Source organism: Leptosomus discolor, chromosome 1 (genome assembly GCF_034619465.1).
Source record: "Leptosomus discolor isolate bLepDis1 chromosome 1, bLepDis1.hap2, whole genome shotgun sequence".
Lineage (NCBI taxonomy): Eukaryota > Metazoa > Chordata > Aves > Leptosomiformes > Leptosomidae > Leptosomus > Leptosomus discolor.
This window is the reverse complement of record NC_141391.1, coordinates 4,275,285-4,291,298: the sequence shown is the minus strand read 5'-3', so window position 1 is coordinate 4,291,298 and position 16,014 is coordinate 4,275,285. Positions and strand designations below refer to the sequence as shown.

At 50.2% G+C, this 16,014-nt stretch overlaps 1 protein-coding gene across 1 annotated transcript in view; it reads left to right on the top strand.

The window, feature by feature from the left end:
- Positions 1-9,820, top strand: part of GAB2 (GRB2 associated binding protein 2) — a 92,422-nt gene extending 82,602 nt beyond the window's left edge. Inside the window, exons 4-10 of the mRNA XM_086481618.1 lie at positions 1,156-1,742; positions 2,805-2,899; positions 3,643-3,925; positions 4,902-4,992; positions 6,815-6,917; positions 7,783-7,908; positions 9,677-9,820. Coding sequence (XP_086337744.1) covers positions 1,156-1,742; positions 2,805-2,899; positions 3,643-3,925; positions 4,902-4,992; positions 6,815-6,917; positions 7,783-7,908; positions 9,677-9,820 — 1,429 coding nt within the window. The remainder of the gene's footprint in view (positions 1-1,155; positions 1,743-2,804; positions 2,900-3,642; positions 3,926-4,901; positions 4,993-6,814; positions 6,918-7,782; positions 7,909-9,676) is intronic.
- The last annotated feature ends 6,194 nt before the right edge of the window (positions 9,821-16,014 follow it).

Genomic DNA, 16,014 nt, shown 5'->3' with positions numbered 1-16,014 from the left:
GCAAAAAGACCCAGCCCAAGACTACCTGTCACTCTCTCCTGGTGCATGTGCATTAGCTCTCCATGTCAGGGTAACCCTTTTTTGGAGCTTTGTGGTGTTTTCTTCTTCCACACCGTTTCAGATGCCTTACAGAAAGGCATCGTCGTCACCCACGTTCAGCTCTGGCATATCTCATCCTTGTACCCAGCACTTCCATAGTGGCGCTCGCCACTATGTGGGTTGGGGCAGAGGAAGAGAAAAGTCCAAGCCTCCAATCCAAGCATTCCCTGACTTGAGAAAATGTCATTTGCTGGGGTTATGGGTACAGAAGGCCAAGGCTGTGGGGCTCCTCATCTCTGCAACGTTGAGGCATTGAAAGAGAAAGCAGCAGGAGTGATAAAATGGGAGACGAAACACCTTGGAGGGAATCAGTAGAGGAGCAGCGGCTAATAAGCAGTTAGAGGACCGAGGTCTCCCCATTTCTCACCCTCCATCCTGGCTACTGTCCCTGGGCATGACCACAGCACAAATCAAGGATTCATTAGCAAGGCACAGACCTGGTGATCACACTGCCCTACTCACCCTAGGGGACTCGAGGGCTTTTATAAATCTGAATTCAACCCTGAGGTTCATTCCTCCTCCCCTACAGATCAGGGCTGTAAACCCCAAATCTCAGCTGGGGACTGTCCTCGCCTCCCCAGGGCTTGCCCTGTAAGAGGGAAAGATGGGCGGCATAGCTGGAGGCTTTTAAACAGTCCCCATCAGGAATTTTTCCAGTCCCTCTCAAACACGTTTGCAAGACAGAGGTGAGCGTTAACCTCCCTCCTGCACTGCGGACCGGCAGCCGATGAGCGATGGGGTGGCTCTTTGCAGCCGTGTCTTGGGTCACTGTCAGCTGGTGTGAAAATTGCCTGTTTGGAACCATTTATGTCTGAATTATTCCTGCCTGTAGCTCCACCATGGAGCTGGGTACCTCCCACCCCATGAGGGGGTGATTTTCCAGGTGTTTCAGGACAAAATGGATTGTGGGCACATTTGGAGGTGTCTGAGATGTTCCGGTCACCCTGCGGTTGGGCAATGTGGGTTAGAAAGCTGACAAATGGGGGAAGCAGAGCTTGGTGCACCATGGGACTGGCCCTCCCACCACCTCACCCCTCTTCTCCCCTTCCTCCACAGGAGTGCCAGCTTCTCCCAAGCCACAAGGTCGGCCTTCTTCATGCGGAGCGACACGGCGGTCCAGAAGCTCTCGCAGGGCAACGGGCACTGCGTGAACGGGGTCGGCGGACAGCTCCATGGCTTTTACAGCCTGCCGAAACCCAGCCGGCACAACTCGGAGTTCAGGGACAGTGCGTACGACCTCCCGCGCGCCTTCGGTTCCTACAGTCACCCCAAGTCAAGCCTCACCAGCTCCGAAACGGACAACGAGGAGGTCTACACCTACAAGACTCCCAACAACACCCTATGCAAGGAGTTTGGGGAGCTCTCCACAGACTCCTACGACATCCCTGCCACCCCGCTCTCCGTCTACCAGATCCCCAGGACATTTACACTGGACAAGAACCACAATGCCCTGGCTGTGGCTGCCAGCGACTCGCCTGCTGCGCCTCCCCCGCGGCCCCCAAAACCCGGGCAGACAGAGCCACGGTGGGGCAGCCCGCCCCAGCGGCCCCAGCCCAGTGAAAGCTTAGGGCTGGCCCCCATGGCAGCCACCATTCCCCGGAGAAACACGCTGCCGGCGATGGAGAACAGCAGGCTGCACCGAGGTGAATCTGGGGGTGGGGAGCAGGGGGTGGCTTTGTCCTAGCTGTCGGCCTTGGATGGGGCAGTCTCCTTGGGCTGCGGTACGTAGGTGGCCATTGGCGTCAGCTAGGAGGCCAAACACAAAGAAGGTCTCCCTGGTGAGGATCTGGCCTTGCTTTTTGTATGCAATGGGCATGGAGAGGCATCCCCAGGGCTCTGCCCACCCGAGCTGCTCAGCTCGCTCTTGATTGTTTTGTGCCTTGACCCAGAAACCCAAACCTGCTTCCCCGTGCAGCCCTTCACCAGATTTTGGTGATTTTGGCCATTTTTAGCCTCCTTTTAGGTCAGTTCATAACCAGGGTTATCAGAACACGCTTCAGCCTGGAGCTACCTTGGTTTTTCTGGCTAGACAGGGACATAATTTTACACATCTCTAAGATCTGACATGCCCAGTGCAGCAGAGTTACCCTTCCCATTGGCCATGGATGGGCCATGGATGGACTCGCCCTTTCCAAACCTTGTGCCTAGGATGAGATTGTTGCAAAATCACTTAGAAGAGATGGTTGGAGAGAAAACATACTGTAAATGATACACACAGATCCCTGAAACGCCTTTTCCCTCTCCTCCTACCAAAATACCAACATTTAGGCTGAGATCAGACCCATGCTCTTCAGTAGATAGACCAGTCTAAGAGCTTAGCACCCCGTCCTCACCCCACCCACTCCTCACCAGAGGCTGCCAGCCCTTACGTCTGCTGAGCGAGCTGTAACAGAGCTCTCCCTTAACCCAGTTTTGTCACCGTGATCTACCTTATCTGACATCTTCACCCCTGGGATTTTGCAGCACTTTGACAGAACCAGGTTAGTTCCGTGCGGCACGTGCAGTTGCATTGACACATCAGAGTGATGCTAATTGGCAGGGAGCATGACACAGAGTCTGTGACAGGCTAAAAGACACGTCTTCTCACAAGCATCTCAGTCATCAAGAACAGATACCGCCCTCCCAGTACCTGGATTTTGTTTTCAGGGGCCCTTTTTATTAGCAGTTGCACTGGGACACATTGTGCATTTGTGGTTGTGTTGCAGCTTCTTCTTGCGAGACGTACGAATACCCCCAGCATGGAGGCGGCAGCGCTGTGCAGTCAGTCGAGTCAATGAACGATGGATACAACTCCTACCTGGTGAGTTGGCCTTGATGTCGGCCACCACACTATGGGCACCGTTTGCACCTTATAGATTCAGAGACAAGTCAGTTCCAGATGGGACCTCACAGCCCAGTCCTATGCTAAGTCAAGAAAAGAAGGGGTTTATTACTGATTTCAGTTAAAATCATGGTGGCCTGCAGGGTAGAGATGGAGGGACAACCACCTAACGCAGCACCACATGCAGAGCTTTCCTTGGGTACTTCCACAGAGTGTATCTATCTGCCTGGAGCTTTGACCCAAAAACAGCACCCAGGAGTTTGGCTTCTCCAAAGCCTGGGATGCTGCTGAGCTGAATTTTGACATGTTGCCAGACCAGCCTCTTTTGTGCACTTTCTAAGATTTCCCGAGCTGGAAATGACATTAAAGCAGCCTTTCATACTGCATTTTAGTCATGTCCAGAGCACAGGGGAAAATGACTTTCCAGGTTAAGCGTGCTTCTGCAGCTCACTGTGATCGTGAGAAGAAGCTCAAGTCTGGGTGATTAAGACCTTTCCCTGAACTCAGGATGTTGCAATGTCTTGGAAACAGTGAGGGGAGACCCTTTCAGTTCAAACTGATGGCCAAGGAGGGGACGGACCATCTCTTCCCTCTGTGCTGAGATTTTAGAGCGGATCCCACTTCAGGGGTGTGTTCGGTGATAATGTGATGAAGGAGTTTGTAGTGAGAAAGGGTTGAGCAGTGTCTGATGCTCACAGCACATCCTCCCGCTTGTCCCCCAGCAAGCCAAGGCAGCAGTGGCCCGCTCCCACAGCACCGACTCCGAGGACAACTATGTCCCCATGAACCCCGGTTCCTCGCCCCTGATCCACGCCGAGAAAGCCAACGACAATGCCCAGAGTCTCTACATCCCCATGAGCCCTGGGCCGCATCACTTTGACCTGGTGGGGTTGTCCTCGGCCACCCTCCCTGTGCATAAAGGAGGAGCCATGGCGCAGTGCCACAGGCGGCTGAGTGAAATCCAGCCCCCACCAGTCAACCGCAATCTCAAACCCGACCGGAAAGGTAAGAATGGTTGTTTGTGGGCAAATCTTTCAGGAACCTTTCTATTCTTGTAACACTTTGGACTACATCTGCCATCTTGTGCACACTCAGTAGAGTCCTATGTGGGGTGTGCTTTGCTACCCCAGCACAGTCAGACTTTAAGATCTTCCTCATCCCCTTCCTCTTTCAAGAGGACTATGGTGCAAATGCAGCTTTCGTCATGCTTGAACAGCCCATCTCAAACCCTTCCTGGCCTTTACAGGGTCACAGGCAGGATCTCACCCCCTTTGCCTTCACCCCTCCCTATGCTCCCCTCCAAAATTCTGTGTTGCATTCAGATGTCCCAAATTTTTCCTACTGTTTCCTACTGGCTGGATGTAGACAGCTCTTCCCTTATGGCTTTGCCTGCATCCTCCAAATCCCTCCCCAGACCATTGCCTAACAGATCACCAAGGAGATGCTGAGGAGGAGAGGTGCCATCCTTAGGGTGACAGCACCTAACCCCATCAATGTGCTAGACAAGGGCTGGTGTGGGAGTGCAGCGGTCTTGTCTTCCACCTAGTGAACGACTCATGGTGAGAAGAGCTTTCTTGTTACCCTGCAAATGTTCTTTCCCATTCGCTATGGGGAAACACTGGCTGGAGGCAGCTCAGGGCTGGCAGAGCCTGGTCTTGTCCCCATCTAATGGGTTATCACAGCTCTCTAATGAATGGGTTTGGGCATTTTTAGCAGATCTCCATTCCCTGGGATGCACATTGCCCTTTTGGGGCCACCCATCCTCTCTGGGGCTTAGGGTCAGAAGGGGTTTCCCCCAGTCCTGGTGTAAACAAGCACAGAGATTTTGGTGGGGGTTATTTGTCATTAGCAAGGAGGGCTGGGGAGCTGATTAGCAGGACGGGAATCAAACAGCAAGTTGATGAGGACCCCCTCATGCCAGTCATTGATGCTGAATTTTAGGAATGTGCTGCCTCTGAATAAAGACTTTTCCCCTCCCCAGCAAAGCCATCGCCGCTGGACCTGAGGAACAACACTGTCATTGATGAGCTTCCCTTCAAATCACCAGTCACAAAATCCTGGTCCAGGCCAACGTGAGTAATGGCTGGGGTATGAATTCTTGCTTTGCTCCAACAGCAGATCTCTGATCTTGCTCTTGCTGGTGTCCACATGTAGCCACTCTGTCACCTCTGCCATGGATTAAACGTCTCTGGCTGAATGTAAGGGGGGTGTCGGCTGCCCTTCTGCCTCCCTTCACTGCGGAGGTTTCTTCTGGCCCACCACCTCTTTTTATTGAAGGGGCACATTTCTCCTGGGCCATCTTGAATCAAGCTAGAAGTAAGCCCAGACTTTGGATGCAGCGCCAAATTTCCCCCAAAGCTGGATGATCCCTTCAGCCCTCGTTGTGTTCTTTGCCAGTTTTAGAAACAGGAGATGCAGAGCTGGGCCGTGCCATGCAAACATCTGCACTGGGATGAAAGCCCACTTTGCCCAACACCCTACCCCCATCAGGGACCAGCAGGAGCTATGTGGGAAGAAGGGCATTTATGGAGGATTTCTTTCCTAAAATATCCTGCCACACCCAGGCGATTCAGGGCTCGGGGGCTTCTTTGGTCAAATAATGGCCAGACTTAGGACCTGGGCCAGATGCTGTCGAAAGAGAGGGGCTCCTCTCTTGGACCCCTCACAAGCTTAGTCAAGTGTTGTAAGAGCCTGAGTCATATTTCCCACATCACAGCTGGCGGCAGGAAGTTAAATTCATTCAGGTCAGGATTTCACATGAAAGCCCAGCATGTGGCCAAGCAGCTAATTAAGATCCCTTGAAGACATTTCCTATTTCTGGGATCTGACAACTCCTGGAGAGCTGTGGCTCTGACACAGGACCTGTAGTCCACCGCGACTCATGACCCAGCTGAGCCACCCTGACTCAGCCACACTGGGGGCACGGGGCATGATTTCACATCCAGCTCTCCCCCAAAAAAAAACCCACTGTAGTCTCGAAACACAGGGTGACACTCGCAGGGTCTGGCCGAGCCGTGCCTTGAAAGGAAGTCTGCAAAATGAAACCAAAGCCCTTCGGAGCAAAGTCTGCCGGCCAAAAATAACAGGATTCGCACAATTCCAGTTCTGCTGCTAATTCGTGGTCTGATGCTGTCCAATGAAAGGCAGAAGCAAAGCTTGGCTGCTATGACTCCTCTAATAAATCGGATTGTGTGGAGACTGACTGCAGGGCATGAGCGCTGCGTGCTGAAATCACTGCGCCAGGAAACAGCAAGCAGGGTTTGATTGACAGGACATCTGACCCCGGAGAAGCTAATGGATTTTTCCCTTATCAGCTCATCATATGACCCTGCCTTTACTGCAAGGCAACAAATAGCTTTTTAAGACACAAGCTTTAATGCCAGATGCTGATTGCATTATGTTATTCTGTATAATTAGATTTTGCCAATTGGAAGCAAGACAATGCCTTGGAGGTTTTGTTTTCCAGCAAAAAATTCAGATAGGGCCCTGCACAGTAAACAAATCCTAGAGCTGTGGTGAGGCTGGAGGTGAGAAGCTCCACTAGGGCTTGCCCTGCACCCTCCACAATTAAATACTTCCTGTGAGATAACAGAGTTCATGAAGCCTGATTTATGTAGCTGATAGCAAGAGTTACAGGTACGTAGTAAGCAAGGTGTTACTAAAAAGTCCTAGAAAGAAAAAAAAACCTAAGAAGACCAAACCCAGTGATTTCTGAACCGTGGAAAGGTCAGGTTAGGACAACCTCAATGTCACCCACTCTTCTTCATGCCCAGTCCCCAGACCTCAGCATGGTGATATTTGGAGGCATCAGGTGCTGCCCTCTCCCATCCTTCCTTGGCAATGGACAAGCAGCACCTGCAACCATCATTAACACGTTGACACTTGTCCTTACAGCCAGACCTTCAACGCCGGCTCTTTGCAATACTGTCGCCCTGTCTCCTCCCAGAGCATCACCAGCACTGATTCGGGAGACAGCGAGGAGAACTACGTGGCGATGGTAAGGGCCCCACAGCTAAAATACATGGTGCTGGCAGGACATATACGTTCCCCAGCTCTGCAAACACATTCCTAGCTCATGACATGGAAGTGCTCACAGCACCATGATGGATCTGGTGTACATCCTTATGTACATCCCTACATACACGAAAGAGTGGCTTTTGTTTCTAAAAGACACATCCCCTTGGGGTTTTAACTGTATATGAGAGCAGGAACATGTATCACCTACTTTGCCAGGAATGAGGAGGGAATAGAAATGTCTATGGACTGTTGCAGTCTATTTTCCTAAGTTAAGTTGATTTTTGTCAGTTTTTTTTTTTCCCCCTAATAGCTGCTGACATCATGTTTGTGTGGAGGGCAGGGGCTATCGGAGCAGCAGCAGGGAGTGGCACTGCTTACAGGGAGGGGATTTTGTCTCTCTTTGCAAAGCTATTGACTCGAAGCATATTTTTGAGGCTGTGTAACTAAGGGGGTAGAAGAAATCTGTGCTCTGCGGAGCACGGTTGCGATTAGTGAAGATCCCAGAGCTGGTCTGGCCTCGCTGAGGTGTGGTTCCTGGGAAATGCTGAAGCCCACGTCTGATGTCAGGCATGTGACTAAAATCAGCACAAAGGCAGCAGAACTGCTCCAATACACAAAATACATGAGCTTGAAGTATTTGTTAGCACAATATACAATATATCAAGTCTCCCAGCAATTCTGCACACCCTGGTCCCAGACGCAGGTGAGCAAATACCCAGGCTGGGACCTCTTTTAAAACTGCCACTGAGGCATTTCATTGCCAAATTTGTGTTAATTCTCTTTTTTTTTTTTTCCTTCTTCCCATTTTAATCCTTGTTATCTCTCCTGTCTCTTCCCTGCATTAGCAAAACCCCATTTCTGCTTCTCCTGTTCCTAGTGGCACCAACAGCCCAGCGCCTAAAAAGAGTTCGGGGAGTGTGGATTATCTGGCCCTGGACTTCCAGCCAAGCTCACCAGGGCCACACAGAAAGGTATGGGGGATTTTATAAACTTCTGATTAAAAATGATGCATTTTTAAAGGTTTTTATGCACATGGGCAACAGCACGGTCCAAAGCCCTCGGCAGGGATGGTGAGTGGTATGGTAGCCTCAGAGATGTGATTTTTCCTGCAGATCTGCTGCTATATTTATTCTAGATCAGACTCAGTCCCTGTTGCGTATCTGCAGCCTTGCTGGAAGTGTCAGCAGAAGCACGGATGTGCAGGGGTTCAGGGGTGCTGATGAAACCAGAAATTCAGCTGAAGATTGTATATTCAAAAGCTGTCAGGTGGTATCCCAAGAAGTATCAGAATTTTTTTTTTTTCCTCGTTCAGAACAACAGGTCCAGACTTGGATTTTCCACCTGAGATACTTTCAGGAGCTCATTCAGAAAACGATGGGCACCTGTCTCCTACCAGTCTGGTACCATTTAGGCAGGAAAAGTACAAACTGCTTTCAAAAAGTGAAGCTGGTGTTTAAAAGCTGGATTATGTTGAGCTGAGCAAGCCGTTGCCCAGTGAGAAAGAGCTGTGGGGAGAAGATGGGTCAGGAAAGGCACGCCTCTGCCAAGTGTCATGTGGAAATGTGGAAGGGGAAGCTCCTAAAGACCCAGATGTTGGTGACTTTTCTCCAGGTTCATACACAAGGGAAACAAACACCACCTTAAAGCAAATCATAGGAAAAAATGTCGAGGGAGGACCTCAGGGCATCTCCACATCCAAAAGGAACCATCTCTCCTGAGGTGACAGATGAGGCTTAAAAGTCTCATACGGTGGAAATTTCACAACCTCCCCAGCCAGGCCACATACCAAGATGAAGAGGACACCCAGGGGTGACAGTGTGGGCTGGGGGGTGGGCCAAAGGCAGCTGGTGCTGGGTGCCACCCTGAGCAAACTGGGAGGGGTGAGGAAAGACTGGCTCAAGCCAAGCAGCACCTGAGCGAGAGGGGACAGTGAAGGACAAGGCATTGTATAAACCTTTGTGGGAGTCACCTGTGAGTTGGCCTCAACTTTCTCAAACACTGCCTTGTTTCCTAGGCAAAGCAGACCCCTAGTTAGGTCTTTTTATTATTTGACAGTTGTCCCTTGATGGGTTTTTTTCTGCCCAGCAATATTTCTGTAGGTATTACTAATTTAAATTATATCCCAACCTGGAAAGGTGATTTTAGACCATTAAAAAACATCATCTGGCTCCATCTGAAAGCAGCTGGGCATCCTCTGAAATGCCTGTTGAGGCAGACAAAGTTCCAGGCCTCAAGAAACTACAGAAAAAAGGATCTCCTTCTTCCTCAACAGGTCTCCTGTGTGAACCTGCAAACATATCTGTTGTTTTTGGGATGAAAATAATAGTCTCATTGATATGTAGAGTCAGCACAGCTAAGAGGGATGGAGCTGGGATTTTTATGGAGTTCTTTACAAGAAAATGAGCAAGATGCAATGCTGAATTTGCGATATCAGCAGTTAGACAACACATTTGCAACCAAACATTCATGTCCCAGAGTTGGCGTTAACGTAGAGACCCAGGTGCTGTTTGTACCCTCCCATTGCACCACAGTCTCATGCAAGCAAGATGCAGAGCAGGCTGAAATCTTCCATCCAAGACCCTTCAGGAGGTTAGAGGGAGAACGATGAGCTGTAGAGCAGGGGAGGTGCTGGTGGACTTGCAGCACCCACAGGGGAGGTGCTGCTGCGGGAAGGAGTGAGAGGGAAGAGGAGGGAGCTGACGAGTGACCAGGCGGTGGCCGTGTTTCTCCTCCCCACAGCCCTCCACCTCGTCGGTCGCCTCGGACGAGAAGGTTGATTACGTGCAAGTGGACAAGGAGAAGACGCAGGCGCTGCAGAGCACCATGCAGGAGTGGACTGATGTGCGGCAGTCCTCGGAGCCCGCCAAGAGCACGAAGCAGTAGCGCCTGGGGCAGGCAGCGGAACAGGCCGATGTCCCAGTGGTTTTCCCCAGCTGGGGCCCCACCAGGCTGCCAGCTCCGCCAGTTCTAAGACTTATCTGCAGAGGGGAGGGGGTCTTTAATTTTTAATTTTTTTTTTAAGACAAAAAGAAACTTAATTTCAGGGGAAGATTTGGCGGATACTGTTTGCCAGTGATAAAGACCAACTATGTTCGGTGGCTAGGTTTGTGCTTTAGCTGCTGGATGCACTATCCAGGAACTTCGACTTAGCAATACCAGGTTTCACCCTGCACATCTTTCGCTTGCAGCTATTAAAGCCACCTTGTATGTGCTAACACTGCATCATCTCTCCCCGTCTTCTTCCACACCACACCCCCAAACCGTGCCTTGCAGGTTTGCAGCATCTCTCATAGGACATCATTCCCCAGCTCTGATTCCCCACTCCTTATGGTTGCCCTCTTCTCTGCCTCCTCCCAATCCCAAAACTGAGCAAGCTCCATTCCTTTTGAAATCGCTTTCATTGTCCCATCTCTTGTAAATAATACGTTCAAAACCTCTGAGGGTTCTCCTCTTGGAGGGACAGCCCCCATGTTTTTGATTATTAACCTTCAGGAGCTTGAAGAGCATCCAGACTGTCCTATTGAGCTGACTTAGAAGCCCCAGACTTGCCCCATCATACACACACGTATATGCCAGCACACGCTCACACACATGCATGCGTGCGAGAAACAGCCAAGTTTGTTGGGGTGTCTTCTGCTGTGGATGCTCTCCAGCGTCTCTCAAAGTCAATGGGCTGGAGAGATTGGCTTCGGATGGCAGAATTTCAGCCCTGACCCACTGCCTATCTGAAACCAATTGCCTTTGAGTCTGCCCTAAGAACCAAAATCTGCCCTTTGTGGCACCAGAAGAAGCCCACAGAGTGAGTCCTACATCTGTGGCTGTCATGAGAAGCTCTGTGGTCGAGTATGAGGGGCTCAGGGAGGCTCTGGAGACGCTGTATATCTGGACTGGTGGAAGGATGAGTGACAGGAAGGGAGTGGAAGGCTGTTGCGGGGACTGGGAGAAGGCAGATGCTGTACTGCAGAGGTTGGTCTTGGCTGAAGAGGTCTGGTGGAGTGTGTCTTGGAGGAAAGGAGCAGAGTAATTGAAATGTTGGAGGATGGTGAGGCCTGAGGCTTGGGAAGAGGCTGGTCAGGAGAGTCAGGTTAAGGTGTTTCAATGCTAACTTTAATGTAGCATTATGGTTGCTTTGTGGTGGGTTCAAAGGGATGGACTAGATGCTTTCTCCTTATCTTCAGCAATGTTTCTTCAACACAGAAATGGGGCTTGTTGACATTAACGACCCTAGGCTCTAATTATGGGTGGGAATCTGCTGTTGCCCCTTGCCAGCATCCTTGACACATCCAGGCTTTGGGATTGCTCCCCTGGCAGCTGCTGGGTGCAGAGAGCCAAGAAGGAAGAGACAGTTTATTACAGAGATAATAATTCATGATCTCATGAAAACAGGAAGGACTAATGATTGCCATGGAGCAGCCTGATTGCCAGACAGCAAGCGCTGAAGGAGACATTAGAAAGATTAGGTAATAATATTTATTAAATAGCTGGAGCTATTCTTTCTGCAGGCTGACAGGCTTTATCCCAGCGGCACAGGCTCTATGTTCCACCAACGCCACCAAGTTGTGTTGATTATTGATGCTTAAGCATTAACACATTTGTTTAAGCTTGGCCTGAGTTTGGAAAGGACCAGACATGACCCACACGGGGATAGGATACCAGTCCCTTAAGGGCTGTGTGCTGTTAAAATAAGTCTTGAACTTCCATCACCAGTTTGTATTTTCTTCTCGCATGCCATGAAAGGGAAGAGTATTAATGGAAAAGCTCTGATGACCCTTTTAGGACATTGAAGTGTTGGCCTTTTATAGGAATAATGAAGCAAATATCCTAATGCTCATGGTAAAAACAATAATTATCGAGGAGAAAATAATAATAAAAAAAAGACCCAAAGGGGAAGAGTTAGCACAGCCAGATGCTTTCTGAACGTCAGGGAGCGTATTACAGCCTACAAGGGCCTTTGTCTCTTGTTGGGGGCTTGCACACTTGCCTGGTGAGATAATGAAATGAAGACCAGAGTACAGTGCTTGGTATTTCTATAGCCCCTTTCATCACTGCATCTCAGGGGAGGCCAAACATTGGGCCTGATCCAGAGCCCACTGAAGTGTGTGTTCACCCAGCTGGGAGCAAGCTCCCCATCCCCACCAAAAAGCAAATGTGACTCAAGTGGAAAGCTGATTTTTTTCCTATTTCGTCTTCTAAACTGTTAGGCGGACACAAAGGAAGATGAGGGTGGGTTATGGTGCACGCTGGATGTATTTCCCTGCCAAAATTGTGCTGTTCTCCTCCTGTCACGCTAAAGCACAGCCACCTCTGGGGTGGATTGCAGCAGCAATTTTGGGAATAGCTCTTTATGCTGCTTTGTGTCTCTCAGTAAAACACTGCGACTATTCTCAAGATGAAACTGAGCCCAGCTCCAGGCTAAAAAAAAATCTTGAACTGGACCAAAAACCTGGAGAAATCAAGTGACAGCTCGTGCTCAGATTGAGTCTTTTTCTCCACCTGGGAGATGGGGAGATCAACAAGTCCCAAAAGTACGCTGAAAGTGGGCAGGCGAGGGGGAGGCAGCAGCAGTAGTCATTTCTGATGGTGCAGTGGCTTGAGACAACACGATGGGTTGGGGTGTATTTTGCCGAGTTGGTGCCCTCTGCTTCTGCTCTGGGACTAGGTGCATCCAATGCCCACTCCCACATCTAATCTAAAGCATTCATTCAGATTGGAAAAGCCCTGGAGAAACTAGTCCTTTGTCTCCACGTCCCACAAATATCCGTATTTGCTCATGGAGCAAGCACTGGCATGGGATAGCTCTTCGCCCAGGCTCAGACCTCCTGATTTGATGATTTGCTTTCATGAGCATCCCCAGTAACTGCCCCTTTGTGTTTGACAGACCAAGGACCGAAACAGCCCAAAAGTAGCTGTTTTGCAACTGCTGGTTGCTGGTCCCTCTGTGCTTTGCAGTGAGGCCTATGTTTTCCCAGAAACAGATATATTCCTCCATTTTTTTCCCTGCTAAGTGCCAAGCAAATGGCCCCCCCAAGCTAAGTAGCAGCCCATAGACTCTATTCATTGCTGTATAGACATGACTATATCAACCCCTCCTGAAAGCCATTAAGTAATCAATGGCTGCAGTGGAAATAGTCATTCCTGACGGTTGCCGAGCTGATTACAGCAGTCCCTGATGATTAACGTTCGTGCAGTATTTAGTCTTAAACCATGTTGAAAAGCAGCTGGTTTAATTACATGGGCTGCCAAGAACTTTGTCCTGAAGGCATTGAGTTTATCACATCCACTCTATACTTGGATGCTCAAGTATGACTGACTCTTTTGTTAGAAATAGGTATTTTAGGAAGCCGAGAGCATTGCAAATGATTCATTTTAATTGCAATTAAAATGGCTTGAGTCTTCACGTCAGAGCCTGCTCTTCAGCTCTACGGTCCCATTTAAGAAAAGAGATGTGCTTGGGGGGGGGGGGGGGGGGGGTGCTCATGGAGAAGGGTTGTCTGTGGGACAAGCATCATTACCTCAATATGAAGTACCAGGGCCGTGGTTTGGGATGCTTTAAAATGACTCAGCTGGTGGTTTTAAAGGCAGAAGTCTCCAAAAGTGTGTATCCCTTGCTGTGAGTGTGCGACTGCTGCTCATGGTTCCTCTGTCTGGTGAGATGTATGAGCTCACTTGGAGCTGATTTGCTTTGAACTGACATTTGAGTGTTCATTTCCAGCTCTAGATGGATGCCAGGCTTAGGCTTAGTCTCAAGTTGGAGAAAGAAAATACGTGAGAATGTAGATTGTGCCAGGGCAAAGCTGAGTGTCTGGCAGATAGGGCCAAATCTGGAGCCAGAACCAAAAGGTAGCTAAGGCTTGCGCTGACGGGGGGCTAACTGGGATGGATTTGGACCCAGGGCCACCAGCCACTGACAAGGGTTGTATATGGGGGAACGTGAGGTCGTGAGGAGAGAAGCCAGGGGAATTGTCCAGCAAGATTTGAGTCTTGGCCCTCACCATGTGTTCCTTCAGCTTGAGTCTCTAATCAGATATACAGAGATTTGTGGGTTGTGGAGTGGGGTTTTGCTCAGAAAAAGCCATGTACTGGTGGGAGGGGAGCTCCCACCGCTCTTGGGACTTACTTAAGGCACTTCAGTCTCGAGGGCGTCATCCTGCCTGACAACATGATGCCTCAGCACTCTGGCTTTCAGAGAGCCCTGGTCCGTGCACCCAGCTCTGAGCTGGTCAGGAGAAGCCCCACCAGAAATGTAGTAGGGACCTGGACATGCTGGGAGATACCTTGCTGCGGGGCTGCCATGCTGGTCATGGGGCAGCAGTGCTATGGCTTCACAGGGTTGTCCTCTGAGGTGCCACCTCGATCCTTGGAGCTTTTCAAGACCGGGCTGGATCAACCTCATAGCTGACCCTGCTTGGATTAGGGGGTGGGACTAGAGACATCTCTTCCCCGCAGTTTACCCTGAGACCCTGTGCTGCTGGGGATGAGCAGAGACTCCTCCATGTGAGGGAAGGGGCCAAAGGTATTGCCTAGAGCTCTATAGCATCCAAAACAAGGCCAGGGCTTCTTCTCTGGCCATGAAGCCAAGCAGCAAGGCACAGCTCAACCCCTAAGGCTATACCCACCAGCGAGGGGACCTAATCCACAATGGGCCCAGCCCTTGCACCTGGGAGAGGGCTGGTTGGCCCAGACCAACTCATCCAGGACATGGACACACAGCCTGAGCAGCTGGGGGACAGCTTGAACCTGTAAATTTGTTAGGATAGACATCGACCCAGAGCTGTCTGGAGCGCCATGGCAGCCTCCACACCCTGGCATCCCAGTCCCTTGAGCATACTGAGAAGTGTTGGCTTGCTTTGGCTAACCCATTGAGCATGGCTTCTCAGGGGGGTTAAAGCTGTGCCCAGGTCTAAAGTGGTAGTGGACTTTGGTAGGAAGAGGTTTAAATAGCTCCCAGGTCCTGTCTGATCTTCCTGGTCTAGGAGGTGAATAAGAGGATAGTTTTCTCAGGTCATGCTTGCATTGTGTGGATGTTTTCCCACCTGGTGATGTTGCTATTCTGTGTAAAAGTTGACATTCACCCGCACTGTGTGTCGCATTGGAGAGACGTTGTCTGGATGAGATGTATGCAGCGGGGCGCTGCCTGTGGAGAAGCCCTATTCGTAAGGAGAAGGGCGAAGAGCAGAGCCTAACCCCAGCCTCAGCCAGAGGACACACACGGCCATCAGTGGGACCAGTCCAGCATCAAATCACAAGGGCCCATAAACCAGTTTAGAGCCCCTGGTGAGTCCACATGCCTCTCTTCTCTGCCCAAAAAGTACCAACCTGCCCAATTGTACACAATGATCTTGCAACTGTTGATGAGGCTCTTGCAGGTAGAGACATGCACCTTTTGGTCATGATTTCTCCTTGGCCTGGAGCAGTTTATTCCTCCATCAGCTTGTCCTTAGTGTCTCATCCTTGTAGTGGCAATTTTATCTCTTTGTTCGCAACTCCTGGAGTTGTACTGTTAAACAGGTCGCTACTTTAGTGGCTGCTCTTGAGAAAAGTTGATATGTAGCAAGGTGTCACCAAACAGCTCTCTCCCTGCCAACCCACAGCCAGCTGGTCCTGGCACATGGTGTCCTGCCAGCAACATCTGAAGCAGAAGCTGGGCCACATGGCTCAATCTCTTGAGCTAAAAGAGCTTCTCAATGGACTCGCTTCCGTTTTTATGGGCTTTTATCCAGGCTCTTAATTTTTGATGCAGTCCATCATTGACATGTAACAGGTTCATTTGTAGGCCAGTGGGTTGACTATATGGGAGAGGTGTGCCCCGAGACCAGGAGACAAGAAACCATCATTTCTATTATCGTTCTTTGGGTGACACCACACTTCATCTTCAGGTGGGACGAAGGGGTTCATTTGAACTCTGTATCCTGCTTTTTCTCTGGCTTGTAAAATGAAGATTTTAAGTACTTATCTCCCCGCCTCACGGATGCATTATGAGGTGTAATTAATTGCCATCTAATAATGCAAAGAGCTGGTGTGAGTCTGCGTGCAACAACCGGGCAGCATGTGGCGCTACCCTGTTGTCATGCCCAGCA